The following is a 19,144-nucleotide window of genomic DNA, read 5'->3' as shown; positions in this document are numbered from 1 at the left end:
GGTTGCGGTCGAATAGTCCGTTTTTAAATTAACACAAATACAAAATTAAAACCTATAATTGCACACTAAAACCATTATTTCAAAAAAAGAACTATTTCACATAAACCTCTGGTTTTTACTGGGGCAGTTCAACTTGATTTGGGGGGGGGGGGGGGCGCCATAGTTTATGGGTGCTGTACGCAATATAGGCGTAGTGCTTTTAGTATAAGATAATAAGACTTTGTTGATCCAAAATCGGGAAATTGTGTTGTTAGGACATTTCATTTATTTTTTTTTTTCTAACTTTTTTCGGTGCCCCCCATTGATTGATGCACCCTTAGCATTCGCCTATACTGCCTATGCCAAGGGCCGGCCCTGCTCACCACAGTACAGAAACTGCACTCGTCAAAGTCCTCAATGACCTCCTCACCTCTGCTGACACTGGTTCCCTCAATATTCTCATCCTCCTCGACCTGAGTGCAGCCTTCGATACCGTGAGCCACAACATCCTGCTCACCCGACTCAGGGACATTGGTATTGAAGGTATTGCACTCAGATGGCTCCAGTCCTACCTCACTGAATGATCCCACTTAATCTCCCTCCCCAACCACTCCTCTGCCACAGCTTCAGTCACCCAAGGCGTTCCTCAAGGATCAGTACTTGGCCCCCTCCTCTTCATCATTTACATCCTTCCCCTCGGTCAGATACTCCGCCACTTCAACCTCTGATGCTGATGACACTCAGATCTACCTCAGCACCAAATCCCTCCATAACCCACCCCTTACCACATTGATTCCTGTCTGACAGCTATTAAAACTTGGATGCAACATAACCTCCTCAAACTGAACAGCAACAAAACTCCTCCTAATCGGCTCCAAATCCACCCTCAGCAAGGTCACTAACATAACTCTCACCATCGATGGCACCATTGTTTCCCCCTCCAATCAGGCACGCAACCTTGGCGTAATCTTTGACCCCACCCTTTCCCTCAAACCTCACATCCGCCAAACAGTCAAAACCTCTTTTTTCCACCTCCGCAATATTGCAAAAATACTACCCTCTCTCACCCGCCCCGCAGCCGAACGACTAATCCATGCCTTCATTTCCTCCCGCCTTGACTACTGCAACTTACTTCTTTACGGCATCAGCACTATATCCCTCAACAGACTCCAACGGGTTCAAAATGCAGCTGCACGTCTCCTCACACATACCAAATCATGGCATCACATCACCCCAGTCCTCAAAGACCTCCACTGGCTTCCTGTCTCCCATCGCATCAACTACAAAGTTCTGGTCCTCACCTACAAAGCACTCCACCATCTGCCCCCCCCTTATCTCACAAACCTTCTCACTCCTTATCAACCCCCACGGTCCCTCAGATCCACCGCAGCCGGACTCCTATCCATTCCCACATCCACACCCTGCAGCTTTGGGGACAGAGCCTTCTCAGTGGCAGCTCCTAGGCTCTGGAATTCCCTCCCCCAAGATCTCCGTGACTCTGAGTCTCTCACAGTCTTTCAGTCCCGCCTCAAAACACATCTTTTCAACTCTGTCTACCCATAAGCCCCCCCCCCCTCTCAATCAACTTCCTCTTGACTGCCTTTTTATTTTTTACTTACTTGTTTACCTGTCCTTGTTTGTCTACCCTCCCTCATAATGTAAAGCGTCTTTGAGTTGTGAAAAGCGCTATATAAATCAAATGCATTATTATTATTATTATTATATGCCCTCCCTTTAGATTTGTTCTGGCGCTGGGTCTGGTCCCATTGCTCTTAAAACTCATTTCCCTGCTTCTCGTGGTTTCCTTGCGTCTCTCCATGCTTCCCTGGTGGGAGGGACTTAGTCGCAGGGAAACGACGCAAGTGAGGGACGCAAGGAATCCATTTAACCGAAGTGAAATGCAGCCTAAGAACTGGGTTGCGGTCAAATAGTCCGTTTTTAAATTAACACAAATACAAAATTAAAACCTATAATTGCACACTAAAACCATTATTTCAAAAAAAAGAAACCTCTGGTTTTTACTGGGGCAGTTCAACTTGATTTGGGGGGGGGGGGGATTCTAGTACTTCCTCTATGTAACCCTTGTGTGGTGTTCATATTTGTGTTATTCAGCCAGTCTTGCAGCGCCCCTGCTTCTAGTCTAAAGAATGTGTTAACTGGACGGAAACTTCAACATCATTTTGTTCAGTGCAAACTGTTTCAGCTGAATAAACTGTCTGTGTCCAAGGAGTTAACGTCTCATTTGTAGAAGCAATTGAAAGCAGAGGAGGAAGAAGTACTTATAATCTACTAAAAGAAGTACAAAATATGAACTACTATCTTGTACTTCAGTAAAAGTAGAAGTACCAAAAGTAAAAAGTAGTGCAGATTGGTCCATTTCAGAATAATATATATGAAGACTTGATTATATTTCACATCAATAATCCAAATCTGTAAAGTAACTAAAGTTATTAAATACATTTAGTGGAGTAAAAGTAGGCTACACCATTTACCTCTGAATTGTAGTGGGGTAGAAGTACAAAGTAGCAACAAATGTAAATACTCAAGTAAAGTACAAGTACAGTACCTCAAAATTGTACTTAAGGGTACTCGAGTAAAGCTGCTTAGTTACTTTACACCACTGTTAGTAAATGCTGTGTAAATTATTCAGTTTTCTAAAATACTTGGATTAGGTAGGTGTAAAAAAGTCAGTTACTGTACAGTCGTCAAGAAAAGAGTAGTTGCACTTTGAATTGCCTTGTGTTGAAAGGTGCTCTATAAATACACTTGCCTTGCTGATTTTAAACTAACTATACTCCCTTTTTTAGGATTTTTATTTTGAATTGAAATTCATGCAGAGGACACATTTTTGGTTGGTTTCTTCTTTTCTAAGGTCACATTATTTCTGTCGTCTGACATTATACACTACATTAAAAACGTATTAATATTTATTTTCTCGTTTTTATTTGCGTTGCATTTAATATTGAGGTAATCCAACCGAAACAGAAGGTCATCAGGTTACATCACTTATATTTTTGATACTCAGATTAGGTTACTGATAATAATTTTTAAAGGTATAATCTGTAATTATAAAGGAATACATTTTTAAGTAACACTAGCCATAGATCTATGTTTTTAATGTAACCTTGTTTTAATTTGAAACATTTGAGAATGTTTTACTACATGATCAAATGTTATCTGAATATTTATCACATTAAATTTGTTTTGAAGAAACACACTGTTGGAATTATTTTTACTGAAGCTTTTGATTAAAATGTCTCCTGTAGAACATCTTACCCTGCTGGCTCTCCCTCTGGCAGACATGGTGGATGAACATATCCAAAAAGATGCTGAAATGAATGAAGACAGATACTGTAACGAGTATCAACCAGTGAGTGAGTGAGGCTCTGTGTGAACACTCATCATTCTAGAACAGATTCTGTCTAGTGACATAATGCTTTTCTAAGAAAATATCAATGCAAACATCTGAATATCTGGCTCTTCAGTTTAATTTCTCCTGTCGAGCATTGTTCCTATCTACAGACCACCAAAATATTCAGCAAACTTTCTTGATGATTAATGTGAATTATTGTTGATTATCTGGAATGATTCCGAGTCCATACTTATAGCTATTGCCTTCAACATACTGACAACCCCCAAGGACAGTAGTGCTATCAAATGATCAAATATCCTGGAAAGCTATGGACTAACCCAGCATGCCCCACTCTGAAATTGGGTCACACTCTTGATCAGGTTATCATCAAAGGTCTCAATATTTCAAACCATTCATAGATGTTGGTGACTCAGATTACCCCTGTATCTTCTTCAAATCAATATCAGTGTTTGCACGAAGAGGCAAGCAGAGATAATCACAAAACAAGACTGAGGAAACAATCTAGTTTAGGCATTTTCCTCCACGATTGGACTTCAGTCAAACTCTGCTAATATGGTTGATAAATTGATGAACTACAAACCTCAATGATGCTCTCGCCCCTGCTACAGTCAAAGCTCTCTTTGGTAAAAAAGCACCATGGAGTATATCAATCAAATATCAATGTTCTTTTTGAGAGTTTTAAGGACTGTCTCTGTAACTTTAAATTACAAAATGCTCTTTTTTTCTTTATTTTCAAATAGTGTCAGGCTGACAACCACTACATTTCAAAACCCACATCAAAGGAAGTACAATATCAGCACATTACCTCTTGTCGTACATGTTTGGCTGTAACAACGTACATTTCCCCTCTGTGGGACTAATAAAGGTATTCTGATTACCACCTTAGCTAAACTGAAAACACTCGTGTCTCAACAGGATCTGGAGAAACTAGTCCATGCCTTTATTTCAGACCAAAACAATTGAGCACATCACCCCAGCTCTCAGAGCTCTGCATATGCTATAAAACAAATACACTTCATAATCTTCCTTTTGACTTCAGTATAAACTTTAAGATCTAAATGGATTGGCACCACAATACAATTGGGAAATGCTGCTGTGTCCACTCAGTTTGCTGTGTGCCCCGCACATTTGGCTCAGAACCAAATTTGCAGGGCAGCTTTAATTTGTTAAGCTCCACAGACCTGGATCAAACTTCCTGAACCCGAGTTATTTTTGTATCATCTCCATCTAGATTTTGAAGAATGGCAGCACTCCGCCACACCATGGTCTGATGTTCCCCTGCTCAGTTGCAGTTCAAAGGAAACCGTACCCGCTGGATGAAGCAACATGAAATCAATTACATTTGATGTCACATGGGCCTTTTATACATCTGTCTCAGGGGGCATTACAATCGGTAAAAAGAAGAAACCCAACAATTAACGTGAACAAATGTTAGAAATTATATATGACAAAATATGGAAACTCACAAAGCTTCCAGGAGTTGCAAACAATAAAAACATGGACATCCACCAGGAACACAGCAACAGGATGCTGATGCCGGCTTTAAACGGGCAGCCTGCCAGGTGATGCAAGGAGTAGCTCTCAGAGGAAGTCTCTCAGCTGTTGGCTGAACTCAGTGAAACCTTCAAAGATAATACCATTTTTGTTTACCTTTCATTTACTAGTTTTTGCTCTTTCATATTCTGCTGCAGGTTTATGTGCAGTTAACTTGGTCTCTAGTCTTGATTAACACAGTTATATGTAGAATCTATGTTATCAATATTCTGTATTGAGGAGGGTTTAAAAATGACTCTTTTTCCCTGGGACATTTGTAACCGTGTCCCTGGGTCTACCAGCTGCAGCATCATGTTTGGTCCCCATAGGGTTCAGTTAACAGTTTTCACATCAGTCAGTTTGAGCTGAACCAAACAGGTGAGGTGAGAAAGACTCAAACAATATATAAATATCTGTGGGATTGGTAGCTGCTTTTAACATACACAAAGTTACAAAGGCTTGCTTTGAGAAGGCTTCACACTTTTTTTCATTAATAACAGCAATTTAAAAATACCAATTCACAATGATTAATTCAAGTGCATGCATACACTGAACCCTGGAATCAGAAACATGATAAGACAAAATCATGAAGCTCTAATAGTAAACACTTCCCACAGATAACAAGCTCTCTAGAGGGAACACCTACAGCATGGTGATATCTCATGGAGGATTTGATGTTCAAAAGCCATTTATTCCTTCAAGTAGAGGAATCACACAACATGGCTGATTAATAAGGAAGTACAGTACCTGAGCATCACAGCTGACACACCATTTCTAAAGAAATACTGTGTTGTATAAATGAGGCTTATGAAAATTGCACTAAAATCCAACCATGTCTCTAACAGTTCATTTGGTATTCAAGCAGACTCCGACGTATTGTCTGAAACCTTGAGAACAAAAACGGCATCATCGAGAATGTAGTAATCATTGTACATGTCTCCTTCACAAAGGTATGGCAGCCGGGTCACAGCCTCCACCTCAAACCCCGCCTTTCGGAACACCTCACTGGACAGATTAGTTACTTGCTCCTCCCAGGTTTTTCCTTGTACTTTTATATGTTCTTTGGGACGCTGCCATTTTCCTCCTAAGAACAAATATAGAATGTTTTAATTTGGGTCGGAGTGGAAATCTATGAAGCCATATACATATGAGGAAAGATTCCCAACTGACCGACTTCCACATAAGGCTGGAAGGGAAGCACTGCAGCCAGGATGAGCCTCCCAGTGCTGGGAACCAGCGACAGCCGGATCTCCTGCAGCAGATGGAGGGGGTGCTCACAGCGGTCCAGCAGGTTCAGACAGCTGATCACATCGTACTGGAAACCAGTGTGCTGCCACTCATCGATCCCCAGCAGCCTAAGCACCACGGAAGAACAGAATTTTTCGATGACAATTCGTTATTTTTAGGGGTACAAGAAGTTATAGTTATAGCAGTCGAAGTGGGAACGTGACGCCCCATCTCTGGCACTGTGGCTGCCAACATTAATAGCACAGCTGCTAACACAGACAACAGAGTGATGCAGGGACGACTCATTTTCGTAGGCTGAGACATAAACCAATAGGTGCTTTCACACCGAAATACTTTTCCCTTTTAGTTCCGATAGTTCCTGGGATTTTGTGTTCACACCAAAAAGAGAACTTAGTTCATGAGAACTTTTCCCCCTTTTCAGTCCCTGCTAGAGAGGTGGTACTTTCCTGGGGAGAATAAAGTTCCAATTTCTGATTGGCTGGGCGAATTGCAAACCACGCCCCGTAAAACTCAGAAAGGTTTTGTGAAGCCGCCATTGTATTTGCTAGCATTAGCCCAGCGCACCAACAGAGACAGACTAGCTTATGGCAACATAAAATAAAACATGGGAGCGGTGGAGATGAGGAGGTGTCGGCGTTCTGGCGATTTACTCGGAAGCCAGTCCCCAACTCCGGGGACCTCCGGCCGGGGACTTCGGGTGGCAGTATACGGCGTGAAGTTGTTTGCGGCCTGCCAGTAAACCCAAAGCAGAAGAAGAAGTGACGTCAGCGGCTTCATTTGCGTAATCTCCCCCCTAGGGACTTATTCCGGTGTGAACGTGATCTGCTCTTTAGTTCCATGGGGGAACTAAGTGCTGGGAACTAAGTACGACAAAGTACTTGGTGTGAAAGCGGCTAATGGGATTTTCCCGTTGGATTATTACAGAAAATAATCTCTGTGGAAAACACATATTTCTAATACTAAACACTTTTTGTTTCGCAGAATAACCTCCAAAAGAAATCACTCAAAACCCACCTGTTCAACACTGCATTCAACCACTGACCACCACCCCCCCCCCCTTATCTGTTTTGTTTGTCCCTTTATATATTTTCTTCGTTTTTGTGTTACTCTGTCAAAGCGTCTTAGAGTTTTTAGAAAAGCGCTATATAAGTGTCATGTATTACATTGGAAGCTTGGAAATAACAGATACTCTGGACACATGTCACATGTGCACTGGTTGCCTGGCTGTACATGAAAGCTTTGCCAGTAAAAAAACATGTGACAGCTGCCGTAAAACAAAGGATCGCTCTTAGGGTGACCAGTTGTCTGGCTTTGTGCACAGCATTTTTATCATTTGTCCCACACATTTAGCCGATAGACAGTCGCCCGTCTTAAACAAGGCTTTCATACAAAGGTGTGTAGAAAACGAGAGGACAATCATCACCATTAGCTGTGTCAGATGCCAATCAAGCAACAGAGAAATGTATTAACTTATGGGTGTAGCTGGTGGAGGACGATTCCCAGAGAGTTATTGTCAGATTTGCGCAGAGGTGAATATGTTTTGAAGCGACGCTTCCCCGAAACTCTCAAGAAACGCCTGGCTAATGAAGAAAATATCAATCTATGGATATATTCCTCCTGAAACCAAAAGAGATGAGGTAACAGCAGCTGATTTAATTAACGTTTAGCACACAGGTCAGCAGACTGTGGCAGTAAACTAGATCCGGCCATTTTTTTCGGGTCATAATAATTTGTTATGTTAATTCCATTCAAAACAAATACATATAATACCTTCACTTGCATAGTTTGTGCAAACATTAAACGATAGTAAAGCGTTGTTATTAATATTTATAAGCTAATTTATTAGTTTAATAAAAATGTTTATTTTTAAAGGTTAGATGGACGTTATATACATCTAATCTAGCTCTTAGCAATGCAGTAACATGTCCCGCATTGTCCCGCAAAAACGTCCCATTTGTCCCACATGTTGCTTGTTGGCAGCTGATCACCCTAATCGCTCTTGATCAATATAGCCGATACCAGGGGTCGCAACAGGCCGACTGCGGTCCGGACCCCGACCTATACGGACCCGGACCTATAATCAATACATTAATAGGGGATTTCAATGTTGACGGGACGATTCTATTTTAAACGCCGCCGACAGGGGGCGAAAGAGAGGAGTGAGTGAGACAGGGAGAGAAACACAGAAGAAGAGACGAGAGCGCGGTAGAGAGAAGCGGAGAGGAAAGTGAGTGAAGAGAATAATTAGCGATACAGGGAGAGAAGCGGAGAGGAGTGTGAGTGAAGAGAATAATTAGCGATACAGGGAGAGAAGCGGAGAGGAGAAGATAGAAACGGTTAACAAAGAAAAAGAGAAACTCAAGCTGCTGCTACACTTTATTTTATTTATCTAAAATTAAGCACTTTTAAGATGCACATATTTTCAAAAGCTATTTTATTTATTTTCTCTATTTTATTTTTAAATACAGACCGAGAGGAACATTACACATATCCACAGTATTTACTGTATATCTGTATAGTTCAATGTTAAATTGACAATAAATATTGTTGTTTATGAATTGTACTTTCTTTATTTGATTGGATTACATGCAGACGTTGATAAAGCTGCAGCTACTTCAATATATATTACACTAATTCATGAAGCAAGTTAGACATTTTGATGTTCCGGACCTTTGCATGGGGACATTTTCTCTAACTGGACCTCGTTGAATTGTAGTTGAATACCCCTGGCCTATACTTATCAGTTTAAAATGCCCTGATATTGATCTTTGAGATTTAATGGCAAGTAGGGCTGAACGATATACCGTGTCATGGCGATAACCGCGGTATGCGCATGCGCGGTATTCACACCGCAGGGACGTGTGGTTTTATTCATTTAAAAAAAAAAAATGCTAACGCACTTTAGCACAGAATTCAAAATAAAGATACCCTTATTACTTATCGAAACTGCACATACAATATATCCGATTAAAGCCGAGACTCCACAGATTATTTAAGTATAGTATCTAAGCGATCCGATCTCGCAAAAGGGGAAGCAAACACAGACATCACAACACGTACCTTTTACGGAGCTTTTACGGGAGATCGTCTCACCGTAGCTGTCAATCTGATCAAAAGACGTGTTCAATGGCATTAAAACGAGAAAGAAAAAACGCGGCTGAATCGGTTGATCCATAGGTTGATAATGTATCTGTGGCTTTGAAGCAATTGTTTATAATCCATAATTACATTTTTATGTAAAAATCGGAGCACAAATGTTAGCTGCTAATGTTAGCCACCACCAGAGTGTATGCAGCTTCCGGTTTTGGCTACACATCACTCACTCATTATTTGTTCATGTGCTGGTGTGTGTAGAACTTCCCCTGCATGCACAGCAAACCACCAATCACAATCATTGTGATCAGATCACAGCAGGCCCCGCCCCGCTAGTTTGCAGACCATCAAAAAACACTGGTAAAAAATGAGCGAGGCACAGGAGGACAATACCGGAGAGAATGAAGATTTACTTCCAAGAAGAAAAGCAACATCTGCCATCTGGAACTATTTTGGCCTATGGAAAAAACCTATGGATTAACCGATTCAGCCGCGTTTTTTCTTTCTCGTTTTAATGCCATTGAACACGTCTTTTGATCAGATTGACGGTGAGACATCTCCCCTAGAAGCTACGTAAAGGTACGTGTTGTGATGTCTGTGTTTGCTTCCCCTGTCCGAGTTCAGATCACTCAGTGATGATACTATATACCTAAATAATCTGTGGAACCTCAGCTTTAATCGGATATCTTGTATGTGCAGCTACGATAAGTAATAAGGGTACTTTTATCTTGAGTTCTGTGCCAAAGTGCGTTAGCATTTTTCGCTCAGGGGTCATTTAGATGCTTCTTATGAGACTTGTGTTTTGTTTTGGTATAAAATGGTTTGTATCGTCAGTTAGCTGAGATTATTTCTGTTAATCTGGTATAACACATTAATAGGTTCTTAAATATTACGATCCCCTGAGACACTGTCGTGAAAAAAAAAGTAAAGTACCCGCCGGGACTTTGGGGTTTAACAAGTTAAAAAACCCGCAATATATACCGCAGGGGGGGAAAAAAAAATCGCGGTGTCAGTTTTTTTCAATACCGTGCAGCCCTAATGGCAAGTATACAGATGGATCAAAACAACTATTATTACTGTGGGTTATATAGCACGCTGAATGAATATCACAGTAGTCATTTGGTTTATTACTCACTTGTAATTCCTCCTCTGAAGATGCCATTTCATGGGTGGAGAGACCTCAGTTGCATAAACCTCTCTAAAATGTGCTCCCATCACCCCAGTGACAGCTCCATCCCCGGCCCCCAGGTCCAGAAGTCTGTCAGACCTCCATTCCGGGCCGACCCGGAGCAGCTGCTGGAACTGCTCCGGGGAGAAGACAAACATAGAGCCGCGACCCAGAAACCTGAGACAGAGAGCTGGTCAGAGGAGGAGACTCAGCTGGATGCAGCGGGACATGTCTGTGATACTCACCCATTGATGGAGGTGCGGGACACCAGCGGGCTGAGGAAGGTGGACACAAAGGAGTGGTAGAGCTGGGTGAACAGCCAGCCAGATTTATCTACGCTCCGCTTCAGGAAAGCCTTGGTGTCCGAGTCCAGGTGGCTCTGCACAAACAGGGGCCGCACAGACTCTCCCAGCAGGTCCGGACCGCACCTGTACCACTGCAGCCCCGGGACAAGGAGAGGGAAGTATTCACATTTAAACCAGAGAGAGGTGGAGCAGCATTGGATCTACTTCATTATCACTTGTACACTTGTTCCTGCATGGCTTAAAGAATAAAGATAAGACATAAAACAAACAGCGGGCTATATGTACAGGTACATCTCAATACATTAGAATATTGTGGAAAAGTTGATTAATTTCAGTAATTCTATTTTAGTAGTAGTAGTAGGAGTAGTTTAGTGTTGAGTGACACACCTTTGTAGCTTGCCGCACAGTCAAATACCACTCAGGGTTTTCTTTTTAGGATGGTACACCCCATGATGCGGGATGTACCACACCTTTCCTTCTTTTCCTTTCACCTGATGCTCTGGCACACTCTCTGCATAGCCGTTGTTTATGACATCACAAAGAAAGTTGGTGTATTCCTCTTTGAATGTTGGATTTCTCTCCAATTTCCTTTTTAGGCAGAGGACCCTTTGCTCAGCAAGATGGCGGTTGTTGGGCATGACAACATTATCCTCTTCTCTAAAAGGCAACTTCAAGCAGTAATGTCCATTGTTGAGTTCAGCTGAAGTGTTGGCAATTTGCATGAACTTAAGATCTTCTATGGACATTTCTGGCTTGTCTTCTGCTGATTTCTCATTGAAGTCATGGTTGTACTGCTTCATCAGCAGTTCGTCTATGTGAGCAATGGATATGCGGTTGGCTGTGACTGTGGGGCAGCTACTCCCACTCTCATTGCCTCCTCTCAATGGTCCGTTGGCAACCCATCCCAATAGGGTTCAAACAGCATAAGGTCCTTTACCCCTGCTGTTTATCACTTCCCATGGCTCCATTACTTCTGGAGAGTTAGTTCTAATTAACAGCTCCACATCAGCATCGATAGCAGGAATTTCCACAGAGTCCAAGTATGGCCAAGCATACAAGTCTTCCTGTTGTGGGATGTTATTACGAGTCACAGGCATCTTGCGTTGGGTGTAAACATCAGGCAACTCAATATAGATGTTACCATTGAGTGCAGCTACCTCTAGTCCTGAGATGACGTGACTGTTGACAAAGCTTTCTTTATTCATTGTTTTCATCAGGAATTTAGTGTTCCTTCCTCTCACCTTTAGCTTCCTCATCAGTTGCTCAGAGCAGAAAGTAGATGAGCTGCCGGGATCTAGAAATGCATAGGTCTTTAGAATTGTGCTGCCTTTCTTTGCCTTGATCTTTACAGGAACAATTGACAAGACGCAATCCTGTGCTCCGGCTCCTATATGGCCACATGTCTTGGGAGTAGTGGCTTGACTCATCCATGTTGTTTCTTGCTGTGTGTCCTTTGATTTATTTCCATTCCTTTGCATGGATATGGAGAATGCTAGGATGTTTCAGGTTACACAACTTACAAGACAGCCGACTGTGACAATCTTTACTCATGTGTCCAACTGATAGACATCCAAAACAAGCACCTTTCTTTTTTAGGAAATCAATTTTATCCCGATGCTGCTTATTTTCCATCTTGGGGCACACTTCCAATCTGTGGCCCTCTTCACACAGCAGACAAGGTCCCTTTGTTGACTTATCAGGTAAGTATTTCTCCTTTTGAGTTTCAGAGATAACAGCTGCCACAGATGTAGCGAAACTGCTTCCTTTCTCCTTTATGACATGTAGCTTATGTCCTCCATAGCGTTACAGCAGACGCGTAGGAATAGTGAAAATGCTTGTAAGGCTTTGATGTCCTCTGACTTCAGTGGTGCCCATCCAAGTGCTTTTTCCATATATGCAGTGGCTATTTTTTGCTCATTTCCAAAGCATTCTTCTAAAAGCATTCCTGCTCTTTGATACCCCCTGTCAGATGGCATGTGTTGACAGCTCTTGACCAGCTCTCTAGGTTGCCCTCGAGTGTACTGCTCCAGGTAGTATAAGCAGTCTACACTGCTAGCAGCTTTTCCTTCCACTCCATTTTCAAAAGCTCTGACAAATAAGTTGTACTCAAGAGGGTTTCCATCAAACACTGGTATGTCCCTTGGGGGTAATGATAATGAAGACTGCTGTTGCACTAGTAATGCTGTGATGTCGTTTTGCTTTTGCATGATGGTGAAAATATTGCCTTGGTCCGGTTCCTCACTGTTTTGGTTTGATTGCTGTGATGGCTGTGCAGTTGGATATGACTGACGAGATCTTTGAGGCATTCTGCCTTGGTCCTCATCGACTTGGATACATTGCTGTTGTGTATATGCACTGGGATATGACTGCAAAGACCTTTGAGGCATGCTTGGGATGTGATTTGAAGCATACGTTTTTGATCTGGTTCCTTGTGAAATGGTTTCTTTGCGCCGTGCCCCTGTTCCACTTGGCATTGTAGCTGCAGTATTGAACTGGTTGTATGGATTTTGATGTGATTGAGTGGGTTTTGTAGATTTACTGCCTCATGTTGGTGGATGATTGTATTGACAGCTTGGCTCCAATAATTGTGCTTTCATTGACATAGCAGTTTTACTGCCTCCTGTTGGTGGATGATTGTATTGACAACTTGAAGTTTGTGGAACAAATGGCACAGCAGCAGAGGGTTTGAGAGCAGACTTGTGTTTTGACACATATGAATTTGTTCCATTTGTGACTCCTATGTCAGACCCTCTGTTTCTGAGTACTGTGACTTTTGCTGTCTGCGCAGCAATCTGACTTTGCACTTCAAGCAATTCCCTTTTCTTCCTAATTTGAGCCTCTTGAGCTTCCAGCTCATGCTTTTCCTTGAGAGCAGCCTCCAAAGCCAGGAGCGCAGCCCTTTCAGCCTCTGCCTTGATACGTGCAGAGCACGTTGTTGACCTTGAGGACCTAGAATGGCCAGAGCTTCCACCTGACACATTTGTTATGTCACCAATGTTAGAAATACTGTCATTTGGCCCAATATTATCCAGCTCCTCATTTGCATGTAACACATCATCGATTTCATCATCCACAACCTGTATGCATTTCTCCCTGTTTGCATGGACCCATTTTTCCATTTTGTGTATTACTCCTTTAACATTGTGCATTTGATTTTGAAACCATTCCGTTTGTTTAACCATTTCATCCTCAGGCAACAAAGGTTTTAATGACTCATGCAACCTTGTAGTTTCCCCAGACAGTTTCCACCAGAGATGTTCACAAGTCTTTGGTCACGAGTCCAAGTCAAGTCTCAAGTCTTTGTGGGGTGAGACTTGATCAAGTCTTTGGTCACGAGTCCAAGTCAAGTCTCAAGTCTCTAAAAAATAAAAGTCTCATGTCTCTTCTGGTTGTAATAAGCCTTCTATTGTCTGCTGCTATCCAGTCTGTTAAGAATACTGCACAGCTATATCTAAGACATTCAAAGCATTTACTGTATTAGTATCACTCCTATATCTATTAGCATACAGTATCAGTACTGATTAGTTGTTTGTTATATGATCACTTTAAACAGGCTATTGCAATGCAATATGAGGACAAACATCACACTTTAGCTAAATGCAAACAACGGCAACAAGTAACTGAAATATACTGAACTGGTGATATTAAAACATGACCTGTTCCAAAAGAGATATCTACCATTAACACCATTTACCAGCCAAATGCTGGTAAATCATGCAAGTGGCTGGTACTGTATGTTGCACGCACCAGCCAAAAATAACAATGGCAATCTATTGAGTGGCTGGTAACATTTCAACATTCACTAGGCTAGCCATTTGGCCAGTGGACAAAAATGTTAAAATTTGACCTCTGCAACCGTATTGTGTAATTACACTGGGTCTCTAATGACATCTTTTAAGTCTACTATAAATAAACATATTCCTATATCCTCTCACTCAAACCCAGTGTAATGGTAACCTGATAAACCTGTAACATTAACGTTACGTGGTCAACAATAAACCTGTAACCTGCCTATAAACCGACAGATGTATTTATGTATGTAACTATGTATTTTTCTACGTTTAACGTTAGCCAGTAGATGGTGGCAGCGGAACGTAATGATTAACGTTACCGACCTTTTTTATGTCATGTCAAGAGTTGGATGTCAACGCCACTCAACGCAAACAAGTGTGACAAGGAAACATTCACTCATCTTTTCAAATATTCAGTTACAAAGCTAGTAGCAAGCTAAGTTAACATTACATAGCTGATGCTGAGCTAAACATGTTTGCTAACCGTCCATATGCGTTAATGTGACTGACCTCTCCGGGTGAGTTTTCAAGTGCCTGATGAAATTTGACGTTGTTGCACCAGCATCCTTGATTTTAATATTGCAGACTTTGCAGTGTGCGCTCCTTTTGTTGGTGCCGCCGGCGTTTTGTTCGAAGTTTTTATAGTTGAACCTAATTACAAGCGGTACAGCTGCAGGTGTGCCGCCGGTCGCCATGGTGTTACCATGATGTTAATGTTAAAGGTGGGGTAGGTAAGTTTGAGAAACCGGCTCAAGATACACTTTTTGTTATATTCCATGGAATGCTCTTAACATCCCGATAGCCGGCCCGGCTAAAGTAACTGGATGGCCTACCTGCCTGTCTGCCTCCCATCGGGGCACAAACTTATCTCGTGCCCTCATTGGTCATGTGCGCGTTCGTGTGTGTTGGAGGAGGCGCTCTGTGAGGAAGTGGCAGATTTTCTCCGGTTGTGTATTTTCAAATTCTAGCGATCTCGAGCCGGTTTCTCAAACTTACCTACCCCACCTTTAATACGCCAAAAATAGAAAACACAATGATTGTTCACGAGTCCCAAAACACGAGTCCAAGTCGAGTCCGAAGTCTTTTGAGCAGGAGTCCAAGTCAAGTCTGAAGTCTCTGTGTGTGCGACTTAAGTGCGACTCGAGTCCGAGTCACAGACTCGAGTCCCCATCTCTGGTTTCCACAACATTTCATGTTTGATTTGCATGTCAGAAACATTTCCATCTGAAATCATCATTTGTTCCAATTCCTTTGCCATTTTACACAATTGCTTTATCCCAGAATTCCTGTCCTTTTGCATAGATAATATATTTGCTTCCGCTGCTTTATATGTGAGTTTAGCTGTCCATTTACCAAGCCCATCCTCCTTTTCAGTTTGATTGACAGCAGCGTTCGCTTTGTTTAGAATTACTTTATGGGATTTGCCTGTATCCCGTTGCGTGAAGGCCACTCTCCTCCGCAACCTTTTATTCATTCATAAATACTCCTACCGTGACTTTGATGTTTGGTCCGTCCCCGTTCCTCTTGCGAGTGCGTAACGTGGATTTAAGTCGGGAAAAGTCAATGAATACAGCGCTGTCCTCCTGTGTCCATCCGTCTTTGGAAGCAAGTTTTCAACAAATGTAAAGGCAACCGAACAACAAATATTTGCCAGTGAGGGATATGGTGTGAAGCTTTTCCAGACGCGTGGTGTTGACAGCAAATCAGGTCTTCTCTTTGAGTTCATTTAAGATGTTTATTTGGATTGCAGGATGATGACAGCGAAACAAGAGCCGGGTGTTTAACTGATAACTAAACAACTAACTGTGATAAAGAAATAAACAGAAATTAACTCAAAACAAACAGAAAATAAGCGAAAACACGCACGGTTGAAAAACTGTGTGGCTTCCCTCTGGTGATTCCCAATCCCTAATGCTGTGCACCTGTGTCCTCCCCAAATAGTAGGCTATAAAAATTGGAAATTGAAATTGGCTGAGTCCCCGCCTATGCCCAGGTCAATTCAGTCGTATCACAGCACCTTCATATACAAATATTAAAATACATCAAATTGGCTGCAACATTCATGTTCCTGCTCTCACTACTTGGTTGGGCCTCCTTTGGCACAAATGACTGCGTCCATGTGGCATGGCATGGAGGCAATCAGCCTGTGGCTCTGCTGAGGTGTGATGGAGGCCCAGGCTGCTTCCATAGCGGCCTTCAGCCCGTCTGATTTGTTGGGTCTGGTGTCTCTTCTCTTGACAATACCCCATAGATTCTCTATAGAGTTCAGGTCAGGGGAGTTTTCTGGCAAATGAAGCACAGGCAGTAATTCCATGGTCCTTAAACCAGGTTTCGGTACTTTTGGCAGTTTGGGCAGGTGCCAAGTATTACTGGAAAATGAAATCAGCATCTCCATAAAGCTTGTCAGAAGAAGGAAGCATGAAGTGCTCTAAAATGTCCTGGTGGACGGCTGCGTTGACTTAGGACTTAATAAATGAATGGCTTTTGCTTGAAAATCCTCTCAAGTCTGGGGTTTTTCATTAGCTATAAGCCGTCATCATCAAGATTAAAACAAATAAACACTTGAAATAATTCACTTTGTGTGAAATGAATCCATATAACATATGAGTTTCACTTTTTAAATAGAATTACTGAAATGAATCAACTTTTTGATGTACCATAAATGAGCTGAGAATACTCTTTACAGAAAGTGGTTAGTGTTAGTGTTTAGTGGGCAGTGTGTGTTAAAGGGTGTGTGTGTGTGTGTGTGTTTGGATAGGGTGGGGACAGGTGCAGGTGCAATAGATTAGATTTATACATTAATACAACAAAGTCATTTCATTTTATACTTCTTCATACTTAATAAGTACTTTTACTCCTAATACTTTCAAGTATATTTTCCTAATCGTACTTAAAAACTTACATTTTGTATCTTTCTCGATGCAGTACTTTTACTTCAAATTGAGTATTTGTATAGTGCGGTGATAGTACTTTTACTACCCACCAGTGGAAGAGGCCTTAAAATAAAACAAGCACCGTCATGTATTTTATATCTGCATTATTCCTCTGCACTATTTCTTAGAATTGCCTTGTGTTTAAGGTGCTATTTTAGGAGTGTGAGCTGGTAGCTGGAGAGGTACCAGTTCAACTCCTGGGCCACTGCCGAGGTGCCCTTGAGTAATGCACCGAACCCCGAAACAGCTCAGTGGCGCCGGCTAACTGGCAGCCTCTCTGCTCTGCACCTCTCCTATCGGCATGTGGTTGTGTGTGTGCATGTGTATCCTCTGTGTGTGTGTGTGTGTGTGTGTGTGCATGTGTATCCTCTGTGTGTGTGTGTGCATGTATATCCTCTGTGTGTGTGTGTGTGTGTGTGTGTGTGTGTGTGTGCATGTATATCCTCTGTGTGTGTGCAAGTGTATCCTCTGTGTGTGTGCATGAGTATCCTCTGTGTGTGTGTGCATGTATATCATCCCTGTGTGTGTTATGTGTGTAAACAGAGTCGAGAAAGTAACTTCCCTGTGAGGGATTAATAAAGTATGTCTTCTTCTTATAAATACATTGACTTGGCTTGCCTTTGAGTAAGCAAAAAAAAGGGTAGAATGATCTGATATCTGCCCTCTGATCAGTGTAACATAACACGCTGTATGGTGTCACGTGAGTCTAGTATCTAGTCAGTCTGTCCATGATTGTTGATAAGGCGGAATATTACTAACAGTTAATATTACTAACAGTTAATATTACTAACAGTCATTATTAACAGTTAACATTACTAACAGTTCATACCTCTTGAGTCTCGGTCGCGGCAGCCTCGTCCTCGCTCACCATGTTCAGGAAGAGGGACCGGGCCAGCGGGCTGCGGACGTACTTCCCGGTCCACATCCTCCTGATGGAGAGCAGGAAGAAGACGTATCCGAGCAGCCAGGCTCCGAAGAGCAGCGTCTTCAGCTGCAGAGGACACATGAGGACACAGGGTGAGAGCTGGAGCAGCGGAGGGCTAATGTTAGTGTGAGAGGATAAAGAAGGCCATGGCAGCCAATGGAGAAGCAACACGCCGGGAGAGCTTTCCTATTCAAGACAAGAACAACAAACCTGAGGGGGGGGAGGGGAGGGGGGTGCGCTTTAACACAGCCAGCTGCTGTTTATCCAACAGCTTAGTCTTGTGAGGCCATTGTCTTATCGTCTTTCACAGGTGTGCGCTCTGCTCATCAATACAAAATCCACTTCCGCATATTGTGCACTTCCTGTGTAACTGCTTAATGTGTCCCCTCACAGAGAAGGGTTGAGTTGCAGACTCAGGGGCGGACCTAGCACATTTGGTGCCCTAGGCGAGCTTCACCACTGCGCCCCCCCCCCCCAAAAAATATCAAAACATCTTAACAGTTATACAGTAAAGTACTGCACCTTTATTTATTACAAGCAAGAACAAGAGCTAAGAAACAATGTAAAGTGCACACTAAAGAATTAAAACAAATAAACAATTTAGCTAACAAACAATAATAATAATAACAATAACAAACAATAAAATAACGTGCAAATTTGCTTTAAAAGAATATTATTAGGGCTGTCAGTCGATTAAAATATTTAATCGTGATTAATCGCATGATTGTCCATACATAATCGCGATTAATCGCACATTTTTTATCTGTTCTAAATGTACCTTAGAGGAATATTTTCC

General features: G+C 42.1%; 1 protein-coding gene across 2 annotated transcripts; it reads right to left on the bottom strand.

Moving 5' to 3' along the window:
• Positions 1-4,269: 4,269 nt before the first annotated feature.
• mettl9 (methyltransferase like 9) lies at positions 4,270-18,707 on the bottom strand. 2 transcript variants are annotated; one of them, XM_034207964.1, is made up of 6 exons: positions 18,559-18,707; positions 18,253-18,414; positions 10,640-10,830; positions 10,362-10,571; positions 6,056-6,240; positions 4,270-5,969 (listed from the first exon to the last, which is right to left on the bottom strand). In XM_034207964.1, exons 2-6 carry the CDS (start codon positions 18,346-18,348, stop codon positions 5,743-5,745), a joined length of 909 nt encoding a protein of 302 aa, XP_034063855.1. In that variant the 5' UTR covers positions 18,349-18,414; positions 18,559-18,707; the 3' UTR covers positions 4,270-5,742. The 2 variants fall into 2 exon arrangements, with proteins under 2 accessions (XP_034063855.1, XP_034063854.1); XM_034207963.1 differs by lacking the exon at positions 18,559-18,707 and having other exon boundaries at positions 18,253-18,537.
• Between the last annotated feature and the right edge of the window lie 437 nt (positions 18,708-19,144).

This window comes from Gymnodraco acuticeps, unplaced genomic scaffold (genome assembly GCF_902827175.1).
Source record: "Gymnodraco acuticeps unplaced genomic scaffold, fGymAcu1.1, whole genome shotgun sequence".
Lineage (NCBI taxonomy): Eukaryota > Metazoa > Chordata > Actinopteri > Perciformes > Bathydraconidae > Gymnodraco > Gymnodraco acuticeps.
The sequence above is the reverse complement of the archived record's forward strand: the minus strand, read 5'-3'. Positions and strand labels throughout refer to the sequence as shown.

Bases quoted from the DNA above. Each gene is read 5' to 3' on its own strand.
- mettl9 (XM_034207963.1), bottom strand. From the start codon at position 18,429: ATGTGTCCTCTGCAGCTGAAGACGCTGCTCTTCGGAGCCTGGCTGCTC. The intron at 10,572-10,639 runs GTGAGTATCACA...TCTCTGTCTCAG, and splicing joins TCCCGCACCTCCATCAATGG to GTTTCTGGGTCGCGGCTCTA. The intron at 5,970-6,055 runs GTCAGTTGGGAA...ATTTGTTCTTAG, and splicing joins CCAGCCTTATGTGGAAGTCG to GAGGAAAATGGCAGCGTCCC.